Below are 26,110 nucleotides of genomic sequence, written 5' to 3'. Positions count from 1 at the left end.
GACATATTTTATTAGCATAATAGGAGGCAGAAATCTGAAAAAAAATATATATATATATATTTAAATTATTTTAAGGGGATATTTATACATGTACAAATGATTTATTTTATGTGACCTTTTCTTTAATAAACTTATGGTATCAACACATCAGTTGTGTGATCTATGTATGTTTAAGTGAACCTGTGCTGGAAAAGTACTGCTAAACAGGGTTCTCCCGCCCTTTATAACTAGGGAGTGGCGTAGTCTGTATATTACTTGGTAGTAGAGGCCACATTATATATTGTATATATGATTATTTATGAGCTGATGTGCGTCTCTGTTGTAGGTCTGAATATCCTGATAAAGACGGAGCTGAACTTTTCTGACTGAAGACTCTGAAAGACTCTGAAAGACTGACCTCACAAACAGGTAAGTGTCTGTGTAGAAATATGAATCAGATTTAAATCACACTGGAAAATTATCCAGAAGACAAAACCAAACATACACATGTACTTAATAAAGAGCTGACACGCTTGTTGTCCTAAAATGACAAAATATGATTTAAAGAGATTTTTAAAAATATAAAATATACAAACCCAAGCAGAGAGAAATGTAACCAAGACAACTGGCTTGGGGAATCTTACAATGTTACTAATAATAATAATGGCTAGTAGTGTTGGCTACCTAGTGAATTCACTATGAAGTGATCATTCCAAAACTACAACACACTGTGCAGAATAGCCATGGTCAGACTGATTAATGATGGTCAGCTCAAGTGAAAATCTGGATATTATTTAATAACTGTGATAGGATGAACTGTCAGGACAGGGATTTTCTGACCTTTGAAAGATGTTCCAGCACAGCACATTCCTGAATCACATATTCTCTAAATAAAACAATTTAGCCAAAGTCATAATGTGTTAAACAGATTTTCTGCTTTGCATATTTGCAGTGTGTTTTCACAACAGCGGTACTGACTACTTTAAGTAAATGCATCTGTGTATCTCAAACTACAGGCCTGTCACCAGTGGTTCTGTATTCAGACCTCTGAGGTTCTGTTCTGCAGGATTGTTCATCATGAACGTTACTACTCACCCCATCACGGTCTTTTCACATTCATGCTGTGTGGAGAGAGAGTGAAAGAACAAAACCTCCAGTTTTCAGAAAAGTTTCTACAGCTAGACCGAGGGTCCCAGTTCCAGTCCTGAGGACCCCATACTGTGCAGAATTTCCCCTTCTGAATTAAAAAGGTTGTGTTGGTTCCTGTTGGTGCCCAATAGTCACTAATGGTATTCTGTGTTTTCCTGAGGGGCTGATATCACAGTGCAAAGGATTCTAATCGCTTGTTCTGGAACTGATTCCAGATGGTTTCCTATTGGGATCTAAAGGTGTCCTACAATAAGCAGGAAACTAGTGGTCTCTAATGATATCCATTAAGCCAATTCCCATTAGAAAGCAAATCCATCAGGTTTTAATCTTAGTGGTTCTAAAGGTCTTGTATTAGCAGGGTCATATTTTCCCTTATCTACCATCTGATTCAACTAATTGACTGTTTAACGCTTCTCATGTGCTCAATCATGATTTAAGTAGAAAAAACACAAAGATGAGCAGATCATGTGGACCTCAGGACCAGGACTCGGACTAGAGGAACAGCTGAACGTCTCTCTTTCTTTCTCTCTCTCTCTCTCTCTCTCTCTCTCTCTCTCTCTCTCACACACACACACACACACACACACACACACACTCTCACACACACACACACACACTACCCTGAATTACAGCAGATCAGCATCCAAGCACATATGCTGGCCTTTATAAACCCTTGAACAGCGTCTTTCCTTCAACAGTTCAGCTCCTGTTTCTGTTCCTCCAACAGCGCTGTAGGAGCGCAAGGGCTGGACTGCAGATCTTCTCCACTTCATTAGAGCGGGAGAAGCTCACTCAGAGAATTAGCACCCCCTCCTGCACCGCAGGGGGCTTCACACCGAAACACCTCATCACAGACCAATAAAGTCGAATTGCAGTGAAAGGCGTTTCCGTAAAACAAGAACGCCCACATCAGGAACGCCCACTTATCATTCATTGGCCGATATGTCTGCAAATGGCTTCTCTCATTGGTGGAAGCCTCTGGTGATTTGTAGAGTTCTGTCTGCGGTTTTGTGATCCCCGATTTGAACTTATGGTCTGAATGCCCATCATAACGGCAGCAATCAGCAGTGTTTTCAGCAGTACTACTCAATCTGGTTGGTTCATGGGGGTTTGTAATGCGTTTTGGCTTTTCTTGATGGGCTGAAAATGTAAAGGCATGGTTCAGCAGGTGACCTAGTGACTGATTCCAGATACATTTCTAATTCTACTTGGAAACTAGTGGTCTCTAATGGTAACCATTAGGAGACAAAAAACATTTTTTTAATCCTAATGGTCTTTATTCAGCAGGGGTTACCGAGGTGCTGCCAGCTTGCACAGTACAACTCTGGCAACCATGTGCTTATTTTCCACAAGTTTTAAGGTCGAAGTAAAATGTTAAGGTAACAGTAAAACTTACTGACATCATAATCTGTAATGAAAGCGCTCGCTCGGTGTTTTAGGGCCACTAATAAAAATAAAAGAGTAGACTTTGAGAATAAAGTCGTGATATTTCAAGACAAAAGTCGCATTTTTAGAATAAAATCGTAATATTTTCAGAGTCATAATGTTTTGATAATATATTACGATATTAATTACGACATTAAAGTGGGATATTACCAGAAAAGGTATGCAGTATTGCAGCCAAAGGCTTTGCAAAGGGAAGCAGCACCTCCTCATGTTAAATGAGGGGTGTTGAGTTGGTGGAGCTATACTTTCATATCGATTCACCCATAAAGAAACACTCAGTTTCCCTGTCTCTCCTGCAGATCAGCTCCAGCCTGGTATTAGTATAAGAACCGGCTGAAACGGCTGAGCAGGAAACTGTGTTTATGTAGAATAAAGAGCCAGACGGACTCGGAGGAAACTGTCTGTCTGTGTTGTTGAAGGAGAATCGCAGGCAGGGTCTCTACATGGCTATCGGGGGCTACATCTCCACACCATTCAAAGAGGGCATGAAGTTTCACAGACAGTGAGAATGATGATCAAAATGATCCACAGTGAGACAGGAGTGAGTGGGAACTCCAGGGCGCTCTTTAATCTCTAAATATTACGACTTTATTCTCAAAGCCTACTATTTTTATTTTTATTAACAGCGGCCCTAAAACGCCGTCGTAGTTCCGTTTACTCAGCAACGTCACTGTGGCTTTTACTCCAAAGCCCACCTGCCCCTGGCGTCACATGAGGGGCGTTCCTGAGTCGTGTCTATATCACAGAAACGCCCTCATATGGTGCTGCAATTCGACCCTCCTCATCACAGAAGCTGAGGGATCTCACTCAGCTCCACACTTCGAACGAGTCTCTCACAGCCAATCAGATCTGACCTCGGCTTTTAGGGTAAACCAATGGCTCTGAGAAACGCCTGAAATATACCCGCCCACCAGAGGGCTAAAACAACAGAGGCGGAGGAAAAGAGACTAGAGAGAGAGAGACACACTCAGAGAGAGAGAGAGAGAGAGAGAGAGAGAAAGGGGCGGAGGAAAACCGGAGGAAAAGAGACTCTAGAGAGAGAGAGGGTGGAGGGAGGGGCAGAGAGAGTGTCACTCTGAAACCGTTATAAACGGAGAGAAGATTGTCTTTGGATTCACTCGGTAAGTTCATCAATGACAGAAATGCGGAATATCTGCTGTAGTTTAAAGCAGGAACGCGTTTTTCTGTGTTTCACAGATACTAAACTGTTCTTTCATTCTTTCAGCTGAACACATTAAATTTACTCTACAGCGGTTACACAGTGACCGATCACTGAAACACGAGACAGACATCTGGTCAGAGGGCCGAGAGTGAGTTTGAGTGAAGGTCTAAATGCATAAACGCTGTAAACTGAGCGGCGAATACAGATATAGTCGTATTTAACGCTGATAGCTGTGCGTTTGAGTGAAGGTCTAAATGCATAAACGCTGTAAACTGAGTGGTGAATACAGATGTAGTCGTATTTAACGCTGATAGCTGTGTTTTTTGTCTGAATTCAGAGCGCATTACTGTTTATGAGGAACATTGAGCTAATAAAGCACTAATACTGTAAAAGGTGTGGTGATGTGCAGTAGCGCTGTCTTCAGACCTGCAGCGCTTTAGAGGGGCGTGTTTATTAGCTCTATCAGTCATATCCACCTTCATTAGACTCATTATTGAGCACATTGAAGCCCCACTCAGAGATCAATGCAGCAGTCAGGCAGGTTTTCAGTAGTTCTACAGCAGATTTTTATAGCTTTCAGTTAATAATGTACACCATTTGCACTATGTGAAACTGAAAATAATATATCATTGCATTCATAGTTTATCATATTTTTAAGTGTGGCAGATGATTCTCTAGTTTGAACAGCTTATTCACTTATTAATGCTTAGAAAAACTAAAAATTGTGATGCACATCTCTCTCTCTCTCTCTCTCTCTCTCTCTCTCTCTCTCTCAGTATTACTGTGTTCAGCCACTCCTGGGTGTTTTTCTAATGAAATCATTCAGACACTCATTGAGTTGAACCTGAACTGAAACCATTTCTCTGTGAACAGAAATACAGTAACTTCCTGAAGTTCTCCTGTAGTAACTCTGTCACTGAGCTTCATGCTGTATTTCTCTTCATGTATGAGTGGAACATTAAAACCAGTTTAATCTGACTGTACATGGATGATGTAGTTAATAATGAGACCATTAGAACAGCAGCACTGCTGTCTGTCTGGATTTCTGGGTCACATACAGACAGTCTATTCAGTGTTTACTCACTTTACACATATAAACCCAAAACACTTATTTATACATCAGTATGAAGTTTTATACACAAATACACGTTTGATTTGACCTCAGATATACTTTTAATATAATCAGAGGAAAATGTTCTCCTTTTCTCTTTCTAAAGAAAAGGAAGTTGTCAGATTATGGTTCAGTCTGTTCAGTCTGAACTGTGACAGAGTGTGTGTACAGGTGTGTATGTATAGGTGTGTAATGTAATAAACTGATCTACTGTGAGACTACAGTATTAAAATAGAGCTGATGTGTGTCTCTGCTGTAGGACTGGAGATCCTGATAAAGACGGAGCTGAACTTTTCTAACTGAAGACTCTGAATGACTCTGAACACTGACCTCAGAAACAGGTAACTCTGCTCTCATCTTTAAAGACTCCGAACACTGATCTCAGAATCAGGTAACTCTGCTCTCGGCTTTAAAGACTCTGAACACTGACCTCAGAATCAGGTAACTTTGCTCTCAGCTTTAAAGACTCTGAACACTGACCTCAGAATCAGGTAACTTTGCTCTCAGCTTTAAAGACTCTGAACACTGACCTCAGAATCAGGTAACTCTGCTCTCAGCTTTAAAGACTCTGAACACTGACCTCAGAATCAGGAAACTCTGCTCTCGGCTCTAAAGACTCTGAACACTGACATCAGAATCAGGTAACTCTGCTCTCAGCTTTAAAGACTCTGAACACTGACCTCAGAATCAGGTAACTCTGCTCTCAGCTTTAAAGACTCTGAACACTGACCTCAAAATCAGGAAACTCTGCTCTCAGCTTTAAAGGCTCTGAACTCTGACCTCAGAATCAGGTAACTCTGCTCTCGGCTTTAAAGACTCTGAACACTGACCTCAGAATCAGGAAACTCTGCTCTCGGCTCTAAAGACTCTGAACTCTGACCTCAGAATCAGGAAACTCTGCTCTCAGCTTTAAAGACTCTGAACTCTGACCTCAGAATCAGGAAACTCTGCTCTCAGCTTAAAGACTCTCAACACTGACCTCAGAATCAGGTGACTCTGCTCTCAGCTTTTAATGGATATTATTACTGCTATTTCTGCTTGTGAACATGGTTTTCAGTGTGGATTACAGAAGGTAATGTGGAGACTGTCTTCACGCCTGGGTTGTTTGCTGAAGTCCACATCCGAGTTTGAGTTTTTTTGTGATATTGTACCATTTTCGTTTGGTTAGTTTCATATTACAAAAGATAAAGTCCACCATTTTATACACAAGCAGTGTTTCCTCTAGATTATTTCAGGCTGGGTGGTTGACCCCTTCACTGATACTAGTGTATTTATGTGTATGTGGGGTCAGCAAACATGTGGAGCATCATCATGAAGAGTTATTAATAGTAATGCATTGTACATGTGAACAAACTACATTGTACATTCTCTACATTTATTCTAAGAAGCTTAATTGTTATTGTAGGAGTTTATTAGTAGCTTATTTTAAATCACATTAAGAGAAAGATTTGATCCACAGTCACCTGATCAACATGATGAGCGATGCTGCACTTTATGGTAGACGGTGTTTCTCTCAGCTGCTGTAACTTTGTGCTGCTGTGAAAAGCTGAACATTTACTGCTGTTAGCATTTCTGTACTGTTCACCTTTTTCTGAGTCTGGAACAGATTAAACTACTGACCACACAGCGCTGCTGATCAAAAACCGCTGACCACACAGCACTGCTGATCAAACTACTGACCACACAGCACTGCAGATCAAACTAATGACCTCACAGCACTGCAGATCTAACACTGACCAAAACTGTGGGGAAAAATATAAACACAATGGTACAGAGCATCTGTTAATTAGTGTGTGAAGATGTATTTTTAAAAAAGATAAAGACACCCCTCAGACCCATCAAAGATAAACAGACCCCCTCAGACCTTCTCAAAGATAAACAGACCCTCTCAGACCTCTCAAACTCCAGAGAACACATCTCCGCTGCTCTAGAGTCCAGTGGCGGCGCTTTACACCACTGCATTCAACGCTTTGCATTGCGCTTGGTGATGTAAGGCTTGGATGCAGCTGCTCGGCCATGGAAACCCATTCCATGAAGCTCTCTGTGCTCTGAAGGCCACATGAAGTTTGGAGGTCTGTAGCGATTGACTCTGCAGAAAGTTGCTGACCTCTGTGCACTATGCGCCTCAGCATCCACTGACCCTGCTCTGTCATTTTACGTGGCCAACCACTTCGTGGCTGAGTTGCTGTCATTCCCAATCTCTTCCACTTTGTTATAATACCTCTGACAGTTGACTGTGGAATATTTAGTAGCGAGGAAATTTCACGACTGGACTTGTTACACAGGTGGCATCCTATCACAGTACCACCCTGGAATTTACTGAGCTCCTGAGGCAATGTAGGCAATGTTGCACATATAGCTCTAGAAACACAGAGGTTGGCTAATAAATGTAGAAGGAGAGCATATCAAGGGATAAGGACCAGGGGTATTTGTCCATTAGTGTGACTACTCTACCTGTGTCTACAAGCAGACAAAAAGAAACATAAACTTTATTTTACAAATATCAAAAAATACATATTTTTGGTGATATACATCTGTGCAGCTGACTGTTTAAAAACAATTAAATGTTGTTTCACCCTGAACCCCTAGCGGTCAGAAAACATTACAAAAGTTAGATAAATGGTATTATGACTATAACAATATTGCCATCACTGCACAGATCTCTGCAAACTATGGTTAAACATTCTTTTGGACATTTGTATTCCGTTTAATCAGTATACAAACTTTGATTTTTATTTTGACAGGACTTTATAAACAGTCTATTGTAAACAAAGGTTATCAACACTGGGAGTTTCCTTATTAGCCAAAGCAGATACCCAAAAACCTGAATAATGGCCCAATATGTCAGCCAGCTAATGTATCTGATGGTGTACTTGAATATGAGAAGATTTACTAACCTTCACAGTTGCTTTTGTTGTTGTTTTCTCTGGTGCATGTCAGAGAGTTGCCTGCTCATGTTGAGGCCGTCATTGTAAGAGATGAAGGCAGGTCTAGTGAACTATGGGTCTACATTAGGATAATTACTGATTTAGTTATGGCTGAATTATGTTGTATTTTTAATTGTTTGAATGGTTCATCTTGCATGCAGAACTCTATTTTTGCTTTTAACAACTCTATTTTGCTTTTTCATTCTTCAAGCTGCTGTTCAGGAATCATGTTCCTCTGTGTGATGCTACTGATTTTCACTGGCTTTATGGAGACCATATCAGGTACATGAGCAATGTAAAGAAACTGTGTGTGTCTGAGAGAGAGAGAGAAAGAGAGAGTGAGTGAGAGAGAGAGTTATGCTGTGGCTAAATGTGTATGTGTATCTAAAGTGAAAGATTTATTATGAATGATTTATTATTCATTAAGATTTATATTGTTAGCTTACTTACCTATAAAATTTGCAATAAATAATTACAGAAGACATATATGGAAAAAGTCAAACACTTAAAACTTTATCCTTTGATGTAAATACCAAAAATAAATTCAATCTGAACAATGTGTCCACATCTCAGTACTTCAAATGCATTGTTTAAAGTAAACCTGATTTTCCTTTGTAGTAACATAACAGGTTTCCATTGTTATTTTCTCATTGTTTTTTAATCATTTTATTATACATCATGACTTTTTTTTTCTTTGTAGAAAACGTTAAGGTAGTTGGTCCAGCTGCTCCTCTTGTTGTTAAAGTTGGTGAAGATCTGGTTCTGCCCTGTTCTCTCCAACCCAACATCAGTGCTGAGGATATGATGGTGGAGTGGATCAGAACAGATCTGAGCAGAACTGACACAGTAGTGCATCTGTATAAAGACTGTAGAGACACAAATGACAAGCAGATTAAGTCTTACAAAGGAAGAACAGCTCTGTTTAAAGAGGAACTCCAGAAAGGAAACACCTCACTGAAACTGTCAGCAGTCCAACCTTCTGATGAAGGCATTTATCAGTGTGCCATTAAATCAGGGCCCTGGTTTGATGACATCATTGTTCATGTTGAAGTCAAAAGTGAGTGACAACAGTTTCAATATTGACTTATTATTATTATTATTATTATTATTATTATTGTTATTATTATTTAAAATGAATTTTAGGGTCATAGTTGTTGGAAATCAACAGCTGAGGGTGAATCAATATTATACAAACAAACTAGTTAAGTCGGAAACATTAAGTCTGAAATGTCTGAAAGAGTGAAGAGGCTTCTTTATGTGTAATATGTTGAGGTAGCGGAAAGTAACTCGAAGTGTACTGTATCTGAAAAGTTAGATGTTTATAAAATGGAGGGAGGAAAATCCAAGATTAATTTTGGGAGGCCTAAGAGTAAATTATAAAAATTATTAGGTATATAAATGGTTACAGAGGCGAAATTTTAAATTAGTGTGGTACTTATAGTTTTGGACTGAGTAAAAGGAGCAATGTTTTGTTTGTAGTAGGGCCTATGAGGACACCACTGGTAATCTGATCGTATCAAAATAGTGAAATCAAGTAATTAGTGTGCTCCACTGACCCTGTTTAGATGTAGTGATACTGTGTGACAGATCAAGTGCAATAGATTGCAGAAGTACTAAACTTGTAGCTAATTATGACTACATTGAGAGAATAATAGGAGAAAATTTATGCATCCTTTTTTAGTAATCATGATTTACTTTTTCTTCCTAGAACTTTTAAAAGTAGTTGGTCCAGCTGCTCCTCTTGTTGTTGAAGCTGGTGAAGATTTGGTTTTGCCCTGTTTTATGAAACCCAGTGTCAGTGCTGAAGACATGATGGTGGAGTGGATCAGACTGCATTTGCCCTCTGAAACCACCGACACACTAGTGCATCGGTATAAAGGATATGAAGACAGAAATGAGAGGCAGATGGAATCTTACATAGGGAGAACAGCCCTATTTAAGGAAGAACTGAACAAAGGAAACACTTCACTGAAACTCTCAGCAGTCCAGCCTTCTGATGAGGGAGCTTACCAGTGTTACATTAAGTCTCTCAAATGGTATGATGGTGTAGCTGTTACTGTTGAAGTTAAAGGTAAGAACCATCACAATTTCAGTGTATGATTACTTTTGATTTATGATGTACTTGCAAAAAAATACATGAATTCATCGGTAACATTTCACATTATGGGTCACTAATTACGTTATTAAGTGGTTAATTTCACTTTATTGATATAACAATTAACTATTCATCAAGCACTTTTTAACACATAGTAACAGATAAAGTACTTAATAATACGTACTTCAGTACATTGTTAAACCACTTACTTATTAAGTGAGTACTGGCTACTGATTATTGTGTTGACAACAAACAAAAAATGTGTGTGTTTACTCATATAAAGAAGTAACATTAGAACTAGAGCTTACTCCGTAGTCCTGTTAATAATCGTTTTCCTTCATTGTGCAGCCTTGCATGGAACATAATATTTGGGCTTTGGTGGCCACTTTCACCTCCTCAAATTCAGCTGTTTTTTTATTCTCTTACTTCCTATTGTTGTCAGTCTTTTCTTTTGCCAAATGAAGAGACTTCAGGAGAACAGGGTTTGCAGAAATTATGAGCTTTATTCAAGCTTTACTCAGCAGGCCAGTCTGATGAAAAAGTGGGAACTTTATACTGACTATTTGTGCTGCAGCTGTCATCTGTTAATGATTATGTCAGGACAACATACATTGTTACAAGTAGCTGTTTGTGCATCTACTAAGGACAATAGACCCATACAGGCAGCTGTGCCCTTACAAGGGACAAGGACCCCCTCTGTTGTGAGTCATGAAACAGCTAATTGCCCGATATTTCACAGCTAAACTCATAATTGGTTACTAAGTAATATCCCTCCCAAATTAACAGTTAAGTAAAATATAATTAATGGATTGTCAGTGAATTTTTAACAACATAATGAATGATAGATTCATGACCTTTAAGTGTTACTATTTCATCTTTATAGAACAGAACCAGAGAGTGACCACAAACAGTATTTCAATTCCTTAAAGTATAACTTGAAATTATGTCAGTATGTGAGACAGTTTCATACAAACTGTACATAATTATAGAACTTTTTTGTGAAAGTATTTTTATTAAATATTTTAGTACACAAAAAAAAATACAGAAGACATACATAAAGACACACATGAGTAAAGAAAACATTCAAACTAGACCAGGTCCTGCTCCAGATTTTACTGTTAATTAAAGATTTTCATCAGCGCAAAAGCAAGATATGTCTTGCATAAAGTCTTTCCTAATTTTTCAACTATGACTAATATATCATTAAGTAAGTAATTTTTTATCTGGTTTGTATTTCAGGAAAAGGTTTTCATGCCTGGAAGATTGCCATCATCTTCATTTCAGTATTTGCCATTATATTAATCACCTTTACAGCGTACATCTTGAAAGGTACAGTTTTTATGAATTATTTTGAGAAAAAATATTTTTAAAAAATTTCCATATTTGGATTGTATGCATGTACATAAAATATGATGTCATGACCATATGCATTAGCATGATAACATGCCAAGTAAGTACACAAAAAAGCTAAACTCTTTTATGGATTTTCATATTTTAATTTTTTTTTTAAAGCACTAGGAAGTGGACAATGAAAAAAATGGTGCTTTAAGTTTTAAAATATTGTTGAAATATGTCAAGAACCTCTGGAGTAAATATTGTTTGTTAATATTATTATATTAGTATATATAAGTCTATGGCAGAGCACAGAAGTATCCATGAAGACATAACAACAGGGGAACGCAAGTAATACAGTTACATAACCTCCAAATGACACATAACACAGGAGGACAGTGATCACAGGGTGGGGCTATGAAAGAGACACAGGTGACACATATGATGAGGAAAATGGCCCAAATACATCAGAATCACACAGGCAATTAATGTCCATTAAAGTCACTTATGAAATTATTCTTTTCTAAAAGCAACCTTTTAATTTTTTTTCTAAAACTCACTGTTAATTTCAGGATTTGCTCAGAGAGAGTCATGTGTTCAAACAGTTACAGTCAATGGATGATGGTGGTTTCAGAAAGCTTTGCATTGTTTCTCTATAATTCCAGACAAATTTTCAGAAAAGAAGCTTTCTCCTGCACAGTGCTCAGTCATTACCTACATGCGTCTCCAGTCAGTTTATGTGAAGAAAGAGTTTGACCTGAAGAAATTCAACACATCAGAGGAGGGTTATAGAAGACTCATCCCAGCTATCTCAAACTACAGAAAGGCTCAGTGAGTGTTTAACATAAATACTGTTAAGCTAGTATTAATACTGTGTCATTACTTATGGATAAAATGTTAAAGAAGTCAAGGTGGTCTGAGGAGGTTAACTAAAATGGTCTTTCCAGAGCGCAGATCGATGATTACCTACTTACATCACAGAGTGTCTGTCTGTTTATGTTCCGGCACGTAATGTAAGATCTGCAGATAGTGGCCTTCTACAGATACCCTATGTAAAATACAGAAAACATGGAGAGGCCTCTTTCAGTTGGAACTCAATTCCACCTTTTATTAGACAGTCAAGCTCAATGCTCAATTTTAAGAAGAAGCACTTAAAAACGTATCTCTTTAAATTAGCTTTTAACTCAAACTGAATGTCTGATAGTGTTTATCTTGTAATTTAATCTTCATTTTATTCTGATTCTAATTAAGTACTAATGATCTTTTCTATAACTATGTTTTATCACCTGTCTGTAAAGCTCTTTGAGCTGCCACCGGCATGAAAAGTGTTATATAAATATAATTATTATTATTATTATTATTATTATTATTGATTAGTGTGACAAATTACATACAAATATTACATACTGTAATGTGGGGCTTTCCCCAAGAAATTTGGGAGAGTAGGGGGTTTGGTCAGTAGCAAAAGTTTACTGAGAAAACTCAAACACTGAGTAAGCAGCTACCAGTTAGAGGAGAGTTAGCTTTAGCAAAGCTCAGACTAAACTAGTACCCCTCTAACTGTTAGCTGCCAGGCTCCTCTTTTGTTGAACTTCAGCTAAATTAACTAAACAGAATAAAGGTGTCATTGATGCCACAGTACTTTATACACACACGCACATACACACACACGCACACACAAATTCCCATCCATTTTCAGGTTAGAGCTGGTTACTTCAGTAGGTAACAGCCTGATTTTTTTAAAGCGGCTACCCAGCTAACTTGTTCATGTGGGCCCCATGTGGGTTTTAACTACACTGTGTGGGTTTTACCTGGGCATAGTGGGCTTTTTGATGGGGTGTATGTGGGCCCTAGTTGAGTTATAACCATGGGCCCCAGTTGGGTTACAACCATGGGCCCCAGCTGGGCTACATTCATGGGTTCCCTTTGGGTTACATTTGTGGCCCCAGTTGGGTTACATTTATGGACCCCAGTTTGGCTATAGATATGGGCCCCAGGTGGGTTATAATTGTAGGCACACAACTCAAGCAAGTCCAGCTGCTCATTCATGTTTCCCGGGAGTTGCTTTATAATTATTTCTTGCAAGCCTTCCACCGCTGAGTATAAAAAAACAGAATTATAATGGTAAAAAAGTAATATTTAGTCCAATTCCACTGCTATCACCAAGTAAAATGGAACATTCTGTTGAAGCGATAAGATATTAGTCAAAATGAAAGAGAATTAAGCCTGTAAGCCATTCCTGTGACATCCAAAGTCCCTGGGGCGCGTAGGGGCATGGTACTCCCCAATCGTGGTCTCTCCACAAAAGGGGTTCTGAATATCCAAGGTCCCAGTAACACACATTTCATGGGGCAAACGCTCCTCAGCCATGAGTGCAACAGCAGAGAGACTGACTCCTTCCCCAGCACAGTGGTACTCATTGCCTCAGCTATGACAGCTTGAAGGCAGGCTGGTGTAGCAAGCTGATTGATCCCATCTCCTCTGGCAACAGCACACACAGGAGGTGCCCCAGTGCCAAATCCTCGGTGCTGTTCTCTCAAATCCTGGATATGCCTGCTGAACCATCGCACTCAGCGCCACCGTCACCTTGAAGTGCAGCTGGAGAGCTGTGGCCAAAGCTGCCTGGCTGCCATGCTGCTCTGCCAGCAAGTCCTTGCCGGCCGCTGTCCAAATGCCCTCCCGCTGGGCTCTGCTGTCAGTCCTTGTTGTGCTTCTTCTACCTCCACAGTTCACAGCCAGGCTGAGTCTTCTGCTTGAGCTTGTGGTAGTGCCATGCTCCTCCAGACTGCTGGGGTGTGCTATCATACTTCTGACACTACATGTGATGTCTTGGCAAAGAAGGTGACATGGGAAATATTCACTTTTGATGAATGCTCTTTATTGAACAAAGCAGCAGTGGTGCCTACTGAAGCAGCACTACTGAAGCAGCAGGGAAGCAGGCAGGACACTTCTCACCATACATTTTCCATTCCTGGTAGACACACACAACCGCCTAACTTCACCAAAGTCCGGCATAACTATGCAAGATCAACACATAAACACATTTTAGACTAATGAAGAGCAACTTATTTACAAACTAAAGTTTCTCATTTCCCGGGAGCGACATCTCCCAAGAGATGAGTAGTCACTCTGTGTGGCCATGCCTCCTCCTGTGTGTCCATAGCTGAATGAGCCAGTAGGGGAATGCTACAATATTTTACCATAAATCTACCATAAGAACCCATCTTAAATGAATGAAACAGCAGGTGTGGATGTCTCTCCCACTCACTTGGCTTTTAGAAAAGGAGTGTTTTAATAGTTTTAGTGTATGGGTTAATGTATGACATAGCTGTTTACTGAGTGTGTTTTTAATGCTATTGAGGAAAGCAAACACTCAAAGAAATTGGTTTCAATTAAATTGGGGGTGGTATACATTAGACTTATTTAAAACAGAAAGTATTATCAATTTTGTTGTACTTGTTCATTTATTTATTGTGGTGGTGGTATACTATTCTGTAAGCCTTAAGACAATTTTGTTTTGAGAAAATCAATTTTAGTCATTGTGCACATTCTTATTTTGTATCTTCATCACTTTGATTTGGAATCATGCGATTACATTCCACATGCAAACATTTCTGAAAGTTCATATATTTTACTCACTTTATTTTCTTCCCCATTCTGAAGATTTGCTGGCTGTAATCTCACTGTACAGTCCATCAAAACTTTGACTGAAGCTCTACAAACTGAAAACTCCTCCCTGAAAGAACTGGATCTCAGCAAAAATAACCTTGAGCCCTCAGTAGTGGAGTTACTTTCTGCTGGACTGAAGAGTTCACATTGTAAACTGGAAATACTCAGGTCAGACTCCACAAATATGCGAAATTAATGTCTTAACGTAACTATTTCCAAACCTTGCCTCTAAGAAACCCAGTATTTACACAGATCATCCAGTATTTGTTTGATCTAATTATTCCTTCATTAAATTAATGAAATATAAGTGCTGTGCAACTGAACAGTTACACAAAAAATTTGCTTTTTAGCTTAAATCTGCACCTTTCAATCATGTTATGTCAAGAGAGGAGAATAATCTAGCTACATAAATATTGTTTAGCAGGCTATTAAGGCAGAACAAACTCTGCAGCTGTTCAAACAGCCATCAAGTTAACTTTAGCTGGCTAGCTAGCTATCTAAGCTAACTTATTTTCAGCAAGTAATCAAAATTATCCTAGAGATAATCATGTGTTCTATTTTCTTATCCATGATGTGTCATTGAAAACCAGTCAGTTAGAATGACATTGTTTGAGAATCTCATAGTTTGTTAACAGTATGCTGACTAGTTGTTTCATGAAACATTTTTCATGAAGTAGTTGCAACTGTTGTGACTGTTGTAGCCTTACCCTCACCCAAATAATATTGGTCAGCAGTCCTACGGTGATGTCTTTCCATTGATGAACAAGAAAGAGGGGGATGATAAATTGTGCAGCAACAGATAGTCTACATTCAGAAAACGTACATAGTGCACATAATTTGCAGGTTGATCTGTTAAATGGCCAATAAGTATAGGTATAATGTTGGTGCACATAATATATTGACAACAAAGTGTATCTGCGACATAATTTGTTTTTAATTGTTTTAAATGTTTATTCCAACTGTTGTGACTTCTGTATGTGAATACATTAATTGAAAAAGTTATATGTTCACATATCTGAAAAACTATCTATAACTGAAAATAATTAAAAACACATAGTTATACAGATTAGGTGAAGGAACAATCACTGCAATAATTATGCCAGGAAAACAAACACAATGATGGTCCTGTCTCTTATTACATAAAGAAATAACAATATAACAGTTCCAATGATGATTTCTTTAACAGTTTTATTCATGTATTTCTGTATGATTCCACATCTTCTGATTGAACTGTGCTCTCTGTATTTGCTCTCCCTCTGCAGATTGGCCGTCTGTAATTTCACTGTGGAGTCCTGCAAATCTCTTGTAACAGCTCTACAAACAAAAGTCCACTCCATGAAGGAGCTGGACTTATGTAGCTATGACCTCCAGGATTCTGGTGGCATGGAGCTGCTCTCTGCTGGACTGAAGCCTGGAGACTGTAAACTGGAGATACTCAGGTCAGTGTTTGTCAAATTATTTATTTGTAAATATTTCCTGAGATGTACTGTAGTGAGATACTGAAGTATTGTTGTGAGAGACAATAGTCTCGACAAATTTGCTGCAAGAGATGTTTGAAGTTTACAAAAATGCAGATAAGTCGTAGAGTTGATGGACAGGTAGAGTTTATGCAGGAATGTGTAAGGCTCAGTCACTACTATAGAGTGATTTGACAGCCTTACATTGAAAACAAAGTACTTTATATTGAAGAAGAAAAAGGATTGAAACAATGAAATATATTCTCTGTGCTACTATTTAAGTTATTTGAGGTTTGTTTTATGTCATTATTATGTTGTACATTATTTTGCATTTTTCATCATACTGTGTAATTTTATTGTTATTTAGGTGGAGGCTTTATATAAGCCTATTAGGTTTTTTGCCTCTCCCCATGCTGTATGTTATCCTAGTCTATTTGTGTATATTTTAAATTGTGCAAAATAAATTAAAACTTAAAACTTAAAAAAAGGATTGAAACAATGAAATATGTTCTCTGTGCTACTACTCAGGAAACAGCACCAGATCCAGCACAAACTCCATTTGCTCATGTTATCTGTCACTGTCAGTACTTTTCTCCTAATCTCTGTCCTGCTACCCAGCCTTAAACACAGTCCAATCATTCTAACGGTCCTGCTGGCACAGCATTATTAATTTCCAAAATAAGCCACTAGTTATATACCAACTACTCTGCTAACCAGACCTAAACACTGCCTTACTCATCTCCAAAACAATCCATATTGTTTCATATTGACTGTCCTGCTAAATAGATCTAAACACAGGATTATTAATCTCCAATGTATATTGAAACTGAACTGAAATTATGGACTCAAGCACATTTAACTGTAAATTCCTTATTCTGATGAATTGACTGCAAAAGTTCTGACAAGTCCTGCCTGCCTTAGTTAATGTTACTGTTGTTGTTGTTTCTGTTCGTACTGTCCATCAAACTTTCAGCTGAACACAAACCTACCTTTGATTTACAAAATTTTCAGCGTAAGTTTAATGTCTAAGAAAATATGAATGCAGGCTAATTTAACTGAAAAATTTTGATTTTTTGAAAAATATATGCCCATTCTGAATTTAATGCCAACACCACATTGCAAAAAATTTTGGGACAGGAGCCTGTTTACCTCTGTGCTGCATTACCTCTTCTTTTAACAGCACTCAGTAAGCGTTTGGGAACTGAGGAGACCAATTGCTGTAGTTTTGAAAGTGAAATGTTTTCCCATTCTTGTTTGATAGAGGATTTCACCTGCTCAACAGTTTGGGGGGCCCATTTGTCATATTTTTCATTTAACAATGCGGTAAATGTTTTCTGTGGACTGCATTCATGCCAGTTTAGCACCCTGACTCTTTTACTATGTAAATATTAGGGGTGCGGGAAAAAATCCTCTTAGATGCATCGCGATGCAGACGTGAACGATTCTGAATTGATTCACACGTCAAAAATTGATTTTCTAAATATTTAATTTATAATGTAATGTTGATGGAACGCAAAGGGTGGAACTTGGAAGTGGGTAAGTGCAGCACCCGGACAGTCTGTGGCAGCACATAACAAAAACACTACTGGATAAGTGAAAAATCCGACCGGCTCCCTCTGCATTAAAGCCAGGTTAGATCAGGAGTCATAGCACAAATGATAAGAAGGGACATTTTGACCTTTCAACAAAAAAATCAAACCAGCTTAGGAGCCACAACATTTAATGTCCAGTATGTGATAATATCTAGCTATGTTTAGCTATAGCCGCTTTCCTTCCATCTCTGCCAGAAAACTTTTCCTCAAAAGTTGAATACTTTCTTGTAAAATGTCCTGTTTTACGAGGCTGAAGTCGCTTCTCATTCTCCAGCTTCTTGCTGAACTTTCTGGTTCCACCTTAGATTCTGACTGAGACGCTGAATGTAATTGCGGCACCATTTAAGGTGGAACAGGAAAATTAGAAAGAGAAGCGACTTCATCTTTTTAGTGTTTGACAGTCTCTCCTTGCATATTTAACGTACCAGGAAACCAACTGTGCTGCTTATAAGTTCGTTCATCTCCAAATGTTCGTCTGTCTTTCTCTTTTCTTTTTCGTTCGCTACTCGCTCGGCAAACCCTCGTTGCTACGTGACCTGCAGTCTTTCGCGCTCAACCCCCCGCCCCAATCACGAGACCAAAACCGAAGTTATAAAATCACTAAAGAATATATAATGTGCTGCGTGGTCATCCATTACCACTGGACCTTATTTCACCATAACAGCGCATTTTATCGCAGATGAGTGGCAGCAGCATCTCATGTGCTCCAAACCAGAGCAGTGAATGAGAGCCTTCTAGTTCACTTGCCACATTACTTCCATTTGATTTATTAATAAAATATATTGGACGTAAATGCACTATGGATCATTACAAATACTTTGCTTTAAAACTACCAAGTCCTCAGACAGTAAGAAAATAGAGATCATGTGTAGAAAAAAAAGATGCATCGATAATCATTTTAGAATCGCATTGCAGCCCTCTGAATCGTAATCGAATCGAATAGTGAGGTGCCTAAAGATTCACACCCCTAGTAAATATATATACCATCATGAATACTGGCTTTTGAACTGTGCACTGAAGCTGAGTGGTATCCCAGATAGCAATGAAATGTTGGCCCAGATGTGGCCCACATTTAGCCTTGATGTACAGCGTTGACTCAGGGTGAGTCTGGCTGCCTCAACTCAGCCACAGGTCCACCAAGTATGGGCCAAATCTGGGCCAAATAAATTCACCATATGCTCACCTTACATGGGTCATGTCTGGGCCAAATCAGGGCCATAGGACTTAACCTCAGCTTCACCTTATATGGGCCAGATGTCACGTGTTTTGTATACCAGATCTGGGCCAAATTAAATTTATCATGTGCTCACCTAACATGGGCCAGGTCAGTGCCAAATCAGGGACAAAGAACTTATTTATTTTATTGTCACTGCCAGCTTGTGATTGTGGATTCTTCAAGACTGCATCTAAAATAAAAAAAATAAGCAAAATTAGTAATAAACATTCACAAGATAAATGAGAGTTTTCTTATAAATGATCCTAAAAGAACAGCAGTCAGTCCAAAAAAAGCAAAGCAGATCCGTTGTTTCAAATACATAATACTAGAAATATCTTGTGCTACAGATGTAGTAATATATGTAAAGAAATATGTACTAACAATCCAAAGAGTCACACTACAAATGTTACTATAAATGAAAGTACCTGGAACAAGCTGTAAGTCCTTATCAGGTAAGAACCAGAAGCAGTAGATGGATGGCTGTAGGAAGATAACACATTTAGTAAAGGTTTAAAATACTAACTCAAATAATTGAAACAGATACAGGCATATTTATGTTGACTAACTGCATTTGCATAAGCATACACGCCTCTCAAATCCAGTAGATATTGTTTCCAAACCTGAGAAATACTGGTTTATGCAGACAGGGTTTTATGTTAACCTCTCCTGGTAGGCCAGCAGTAGCAGGGTGGACAAAGTACACAACTTCCCTACTCGAGTAAAAGCAGAAATGCTCTTAGTAAAATATTACTTAACAAATGTTAAAATTATTTTATCAATATTTGTACAAGTTTGTAAATTACTTGAGTGTCAGAATTAATAACTGTAAGTTATTGTAGAAGTCATTATCATTTCTAATAATTATTATTAAAGTATAAAAGGGCTTGAGGGAGGGTGAAAGAAGGAAATTTCAGAAACGTTAGTCTGACTGACCTCTAGTCAGTGATACCCTGTTTTCTTGTGCTACAATAAATATTCTTATTTCCCTTATCATATATAAATTGATATTTTCATTAAGTGGATGCTCAAACTCCAGTTTATACAACAAATACTGAATTCCAAACTCTGAACATTGACCTAACCTTAATTGTTGTAGACATACAAATTTAAGCATGTAAACCACAGGGCAGCACCAAATCATACCTTAGTTTAGTTAGAATAACTAACTTATTGTTTTAGCTATAACTCCAGCACCAGTCACTTGATATCTCTCCCTCAGATTTCTGTTTTATCCTCTAAACGGTCTTCTAGTATAGCTGTTAGCTAGCCTAACTTAAATAGCAACTCACAGTTTATTGCATTTACAATTAGATACTGTTGTTCTAATTGTAAAACGATACTTTTAAAGGTACTGTCATTAAAATCTCACATTATTTTTTGACAGCAAACAAAAACAGTGACTCGCTAGCTTAGAATAAACATCTGATTGAAAACTGTTGGTATGTCAAATAAACTAAGCATTACTTGCCAAACGCGTTTTGAAACCTCCCAAAGTGTGCCATTCTTGCCCGGTTGAATGTTGATGACTCATTCAGCGCATGTGCCATCAGCCCGCCTCAAAAGAGGTGGAGTCTAGCTGCCTAAATACGGATGGGCTTGGAAAAACTCTTAAATTTTAATGTATACTTATCATTTATCATTTATAACGATATAAATGTTCAATTTGTGATACAAATTACATTTCAGCATCATATTTACTTAATTTTCTTCACAAACCTTACTTTCTAGATATTCTTGTTTTCCATTTTTAACAAATAAATGTAAATTTCTGAAGTAGTTTCATGATCAAAAATAATAAAATGCTAAAAAATGATAATTATGGTCATATTTATAATGTCAAATGTTGAAGTTAAAATTTCAATGTTGATTTATAAGTATGTAAACTTTTCAGAACCGTTTAACATAGAACATTGTCTCAGCATTTTATCAACATTGAAACTGACATTTTTTCAACAAAATTTCAGTGTTGAAGGTCGGGCAGGTGCCAGGTGAAATCTCTTTTAATAATGGTGAACACTACAAGACTTCTTTTTGTTCCATTCAAATATCCTCCTTTGAGTATTAAGTGTACAGTAAGAATAGTTGCTTCTTTTGCAGACTTCCTTTATGTAATCTTGGAGTAAACACATGTGAAAAACTTGGATCAGTTTTAAAAATGGAAAACTCCTCCCTGAAAGAACTGGACCTCAGTAATAATGACCTGCAGGATTCAGGAGTGGAGCTGCTCTCTGCTGGACTGAAGAGTTCACACTGTAAACTGGAAATACTGAGGTCAGTGTTTCTGTCAGTATAATCCTGAACGATACATATTAAGGTGTGTCATTTACCTAAATATCTTTTTTTATAACCTCAATTCCATAAATAGTTGGGACTCTGTGTAAAATGTTAATAAATATATAAAAACAGAATGCAGTGACTTGCAAATCTCATAGACCCATATTTTATTCACAATAGAACATCAGAGGTTGAAACTAACATTGTACCATTTTATGAAAAATATTAACTCATTTAGAACTTGATGGCAGCAACGCATTTTAAAAAAAGTTGGGACAGGGCCGTGTCTACCATTGTGTAACATCCCCTCTTCTTTTAACAACAGTCTGAAAACTTCTGGGAAGTGAGGAGACCAATTGCTGGAGTTTTGGGAGAGGAATGTTGTCCCATTCTTGTCTGTTGTAGGATTCTAGCTGCTCAACAGTCTTGGGTCGTCTTTGCTGGATTTTTAATTTCATGGTGCGCCAAATGTTTTCTATTAGTTAATGGTCTGGACTGTGGGCAGGCAAGTTCAGCACCTGGACTCTTCTTCTGCAAAGCCATGCTGTAGTAATGGATGCAGTATGTGGTTTAGCATTGTCTTGCTGAAATATGCCAGGCCTTCCATGAAAGAGACGCTGTCTGGATGGGAGCACATGTTGTTCTAACACTTTTATATACTGTTCAGCATTGATAGTGCTTTTCCAGCCCAAGCCATAGGCACTAATGCAACCACTTACAATCAGAGATGCAGGCTTTTGAACTGTGCACTGATAACAAGCTGTATGGTACCGCTCCTTTTGAGTCTGCAGGACACAGTATCTGTGGTTTCCAAAAACATTCATCTGACCACAAAACAGTTTTCCATTTTGCCTCAGTTAATTTTAAATGAGCTTTGGCCCAGAGAAGATTCTGCAGCATGTCTGGATTGTGTTGACATATTGTTTCTTCTTTGCGTGATACAGCTTTCACTTGCATTTGTGGATTGCACAGCTAACTGTGTTCAAAGACAATGATTTCTGGAAGTGTTCCTGAGCCCATGCAGTGATTTCCAGTACAGAATCATGTCTGTTTTCAATGCAGTGCTGCCTGAGGGCCCGAAGATCATGAGCGTCCAATATTGACCATCAGCCTTGTGCCTTGTGTACAGGGATTTCTCCAGATTCTCTGAATCATTTGATGATGTTATATACTGTAGATGGCGGGATATCTAAAGTCTTCGCAATTTTAGATTTTTGTGAAATTTGTAGACGCAGTTTTTCATAAATATGTGAACCTCTGCCCAACTTTGCTTCTGAGAGACTCTGTTTCTCTAAAATACTCTTTTTATACCCAGTCATGGGAGTTAGTTGCAAATTGCTCTACCAGCTGTTTTTGTATTAGTACCACTTACTTTTCTAGCCTTTTGTTGCCCCTGTCCCAACTTTTTTGAGATACGTTGCTGCCATTTAAATGAGTTCTGAGTAAAGTTCTAAATGAGTTCATGTTTTTCATGAAATGGTAAAATGTCTCCCTTCTAACATCTGATGTGTGTTCTGTGTTCTATTGTAAATAAAATATGGGTCTATGAAATTTTCAAATCATTATACAAATCATTGCATTCTGTTTTTATTAACATTTATATACATTTTACACAGCGTCCTGACTTTTTTTACACACTTCATCCAAAGTCCTCTGTTTAACACTACTCAAATGCTTATATCCATGTCTCTAAAACTGGTTTATCTGGTGCAGACCAAAGGAGGATCGGGTTCCCTTTTAAGTCTTGCCTCCACTGTGCTTCTTCATGCATCTGCAGAATTTTCCATGGCACTTTTTCTTTGGAGGGAGAAGTGTCAAGAGTGAAGGGTGCTGTAGTGAAGAGTGCTATACAGATATCTTGGATAAAGTTCAGCTCGCAAATGAATAATGAAAACTTCTGAGTCCCATCTAATTTTATTTCATTTGTAATAAGCCTCAAAGCAGTCATATATGACATACGTTTTGTTTTTCGGAGGACATTAGATGAACAGAATTTAGATAATTTTGCCTTTCTGTGAACAAACAATTACTGTATAAATCTTTTAATTTGATCTTTTTTTTCTGCAACTTAATAGATCTGTGACAATAATGATAATGTAATAACTGTAAAATAATAACAAAACGGAATAATTGATATTTCATGATTTATACTCATTCTAAAACACAAGATAAACATTTTAAAATAACATTTCAAAATAAAACTACATTTATGTGTATTTAAAATTAAAAATACAATATCAAGATAAGAAGTGAGGTTCCAAATCCACACTGGCTTACTCGTATAGCAAAAAGGAGAACTGCTGTTTTTTTCATGTGTTTCTTGTTTGTGTTTTAATCTGTTCTTGTATATGTTTTAATCTTTTGAGTAATGTCAACAAAATGTGTAAATCAGCTTCGAAGGTTTATTTAAATTGTTGAAAAGGATAATGTGCAAAATGTAACAGAATGTGAATGTAAAATAACACTGTTATATGCCTTGAAATCCTAACACTGGATGCTGTTCTTTAGATCTGCCATTCTGTTTGCTTTTCAATATTGTAAAACTGTGTTTTAGTATGCTGTTCTGAATACTGTTCTGTTCTGTGTGATACCAAAGTAAATAGTAGCACTTCATTTTATGGTACAGTAAGTAACTATTATTTAATTGGTAACTAGCATTTACATTTCTGGTACATACTTTGCATGTACATAACAATTTATATAAAAACTACCAGGTATGTACAACAGCACAGAATTCAGCACAGAATTTAATAGATAAATATGTAAAAATTACTAGTAATGTTTGTTGCATAATTTGCAAGTTCAGATGTAACTACAGAGTAAAAAATATGAGAATTACCTGGTATATTTCAGCTTTTCTTAATTCAGTATTTCAGTAAATACATGCATATGTGATAGAGAACTACAGAGTAAAATAGAGTTAGTACCTTTATTCCAGTACAGTAATCCATTCCATATTAATTGGTGTGTTTACTAGTAGTTCTTCAGTAATACTGTGGGAATAGTAAAAAGTAGTACGGTGGTAACTGTAAAATAAAGTGAAACTTTGTACATTGTATATATATACAACAACAAAGTTGAAAAGTAAAAAATGACATTTACTCTCTTTACTGTATTTCAGCACATTTTTCCCTGTAAGGGTACCTTTTAGAATACAATTAAATTATAGTATTTTTACTTTTACTTGAGTTCATTCCAAATAAAATACTTTTATTTCACTACTTGGAGTTTTAATAACCATTACAGAGTAAAACTAAATCCACATTTCAGCTCATAAACCAATTAAAAGAGAGCCTGGTTACATTTAAAAAAATCAATTCTGAAAGCCAATCAAAACAGAGCAGCTCCAAGCCACAAAACCACTTCAGCCCTAATGAGTTCAGAGATGTTAATTTTAGAGGAAAAAGAAGAGAACATTACCAGTACACACGAGGAGCAAACGGTCGCTTCATTTGTTTCCAAATTAACTAAAGAAAACAACATTATTATCAGCTGTCAAACATGACTCCTGAAACCTCCCAAAATCTCTGCTTTTTCATAAGTTGACTGCCAGTCTGACACTTTGAGGGAGCCCTCCCTAGCTAGTTATACCTAAACAGGTATTGTGTCTCTTTTACTATTTTTTCTGGCTTTGTTGTTTTAGAATAAAATGCCAGCTGTTTGTTAAATCCAGAATCTGTTGTTTTATTTGAAGTATCTGTCAGTTAGCTACTTTATCTAACAGATGCCCACTTATAGCTTGCAGCTTGACTATATAAAATATGGTTTTATCACAGTTTTGGAAATATATGGCCATAGAAGGCTGTAATACTGGAAATTTAGTGTAACATAGGTTTCCCATAAACTCAATAATTGACCAATAATTCTTTCATGCTCAGGTTGTTATTCCCTTTTTTTAAGATTTACTGGACTAAACAGTAATCTAATCAGACTGCAGGTGGTGGGGTGTGAAGTTAATCAGAACAGATATCTATAGATATCAAAACAGATATCTATTCAGGCCTGACTTATTTTTTCGCACAAGACTCTGCAAACAGTGTTCGAACTTAAAGAGAACACAACATTTACAGTTAGCTCTTCCATCATGCAACATTTTCCATGATATGGTATAGATATCATACAATGGCCTTTAGAGGTGAACCTGCTCAACAAATCTCCCTTCAAATTGATTCAGTATGAATGAAGCACCTCGAATGTGATGAGCTCTGAGCTACAACATTTTGGAAGTGCATGACTGCATGCCATGACACTGTTCAGGGCTTGTGTCTGTGGCTGGAATATTTGCCCCTCAATCTCACCTTGCAAATGATCATTGCTGTTGTCACTAATGATTTTAATGATACAAATACACTATATGGATATCAATAAATTTGTGTAGTTTAAAAGCTGTGAATATTTACTGGTTAACTGCCTTTACAGGTTGACACCTTTTAACCCTTAGAATCCCGCGACCCTGCAGAGCATGTTTTGTTAAAATGATTACCAAAAGAGATTTGGTAAAAATGCATTAGATTTTGAGACTTCAGTGGAAAAGATGAGTGCTGAGTGATTTCTAAACAACTTGTGGCTAACTTTCAATGGTCTAAGCAAAATTAGGCCACACAGTCTCAGTAAAATCAACACATTTTCACTGGTTTTCCATTTGCTCCACACTTACTTGCACAAGCTACTAAAATCTTGCGTTTCACTTAATGTCATTGT

General features: G+C 37.5%; 2 protein-coding genes across 2 annotated transcripts in view; both read left to right on the top strand.

The window, feature by feature from the left end:
- The window catches only part of LOC118803539 (NACHT, LRR and PYD domains-containing protein 12-like), a 208,371-nt gene that overhangs the window by 64,267 nt on the left and 117,994 nt on the right, over positions 1-26,110 (top strand). The gene's annotated exons all lie outside the window — the stretch shown is intronic.
- On the top strand, positions 3,427-24,515 carry LOC118803523. The gene is made up of 11 exons (XM_036564015.1): positions 3,427-3,695; positions 5,107-5,188; positions 7,986-8,056; positions 8,475-8,831; positions 9,483-9,845; positions 11,109-11,198; positions 11,867-12,032; positions 14,865-15,038; positions 16,133-16,309; positions 21,233-21,406; positions 23,123-24,515. The coding sequence occupies exons 2-11, from the start codon at positions 5,160-5,162 to the stop codon at positions 23,148-23,150; spliced, it is 1,629 nt and encodes a 542-aa protein (XP_036419908.1). The 5' UTR covers positions 3,427-3,695; positions 5,107-5,159; the 3' UTR covers positions 23,151-24,515.

The sequence above is a fragment of the Colossoma macropomum genome, unplaced genomic scaffold (genome assembly GCF_904425465.1).
Source record: "Colossoma macropomum unplaced genomic scaffold, Colossoma_macropomum, whole genome shotgun sequence".
Taxonomy (NCBI): Eukaryota; Metazoa; Chordata; class Actinopteri; order Characiformes; family Serrasalmidae; genus Colossoma; species Colossoma macropomum.
Note: the sequence above shows the minus strand (reverse complement) of the source record. Positions and strands in the feature narration are given on the sequence as shown.

What these genes read in the sequence shown, in the direction of transcription:
- LOC118803523 (XM_036564015.1), top strand. Translation starts at nt 5,160, where the DNA reads ATGACTCTGAACACTGACCTCAGAAACAG. An exon ending in CTTTATGGAGACCATATCAG is followed by an intron (nt 8,057 to 8,474) that starts GTACATGAGCAA and finishes TTTTCTTTGTAG; the next exon opens with AAAACGTTAAGGTAGTTGGT. An exon ending in TGTTCATGTTGAAGTCAAAA is followed by an intron (nt 8,832 to 9,482) that starts GTGAGTGACAAC and finishes TTTTCTTCCTAG; the next exon opens with AACTTTTAAAAGTAGTTGGT.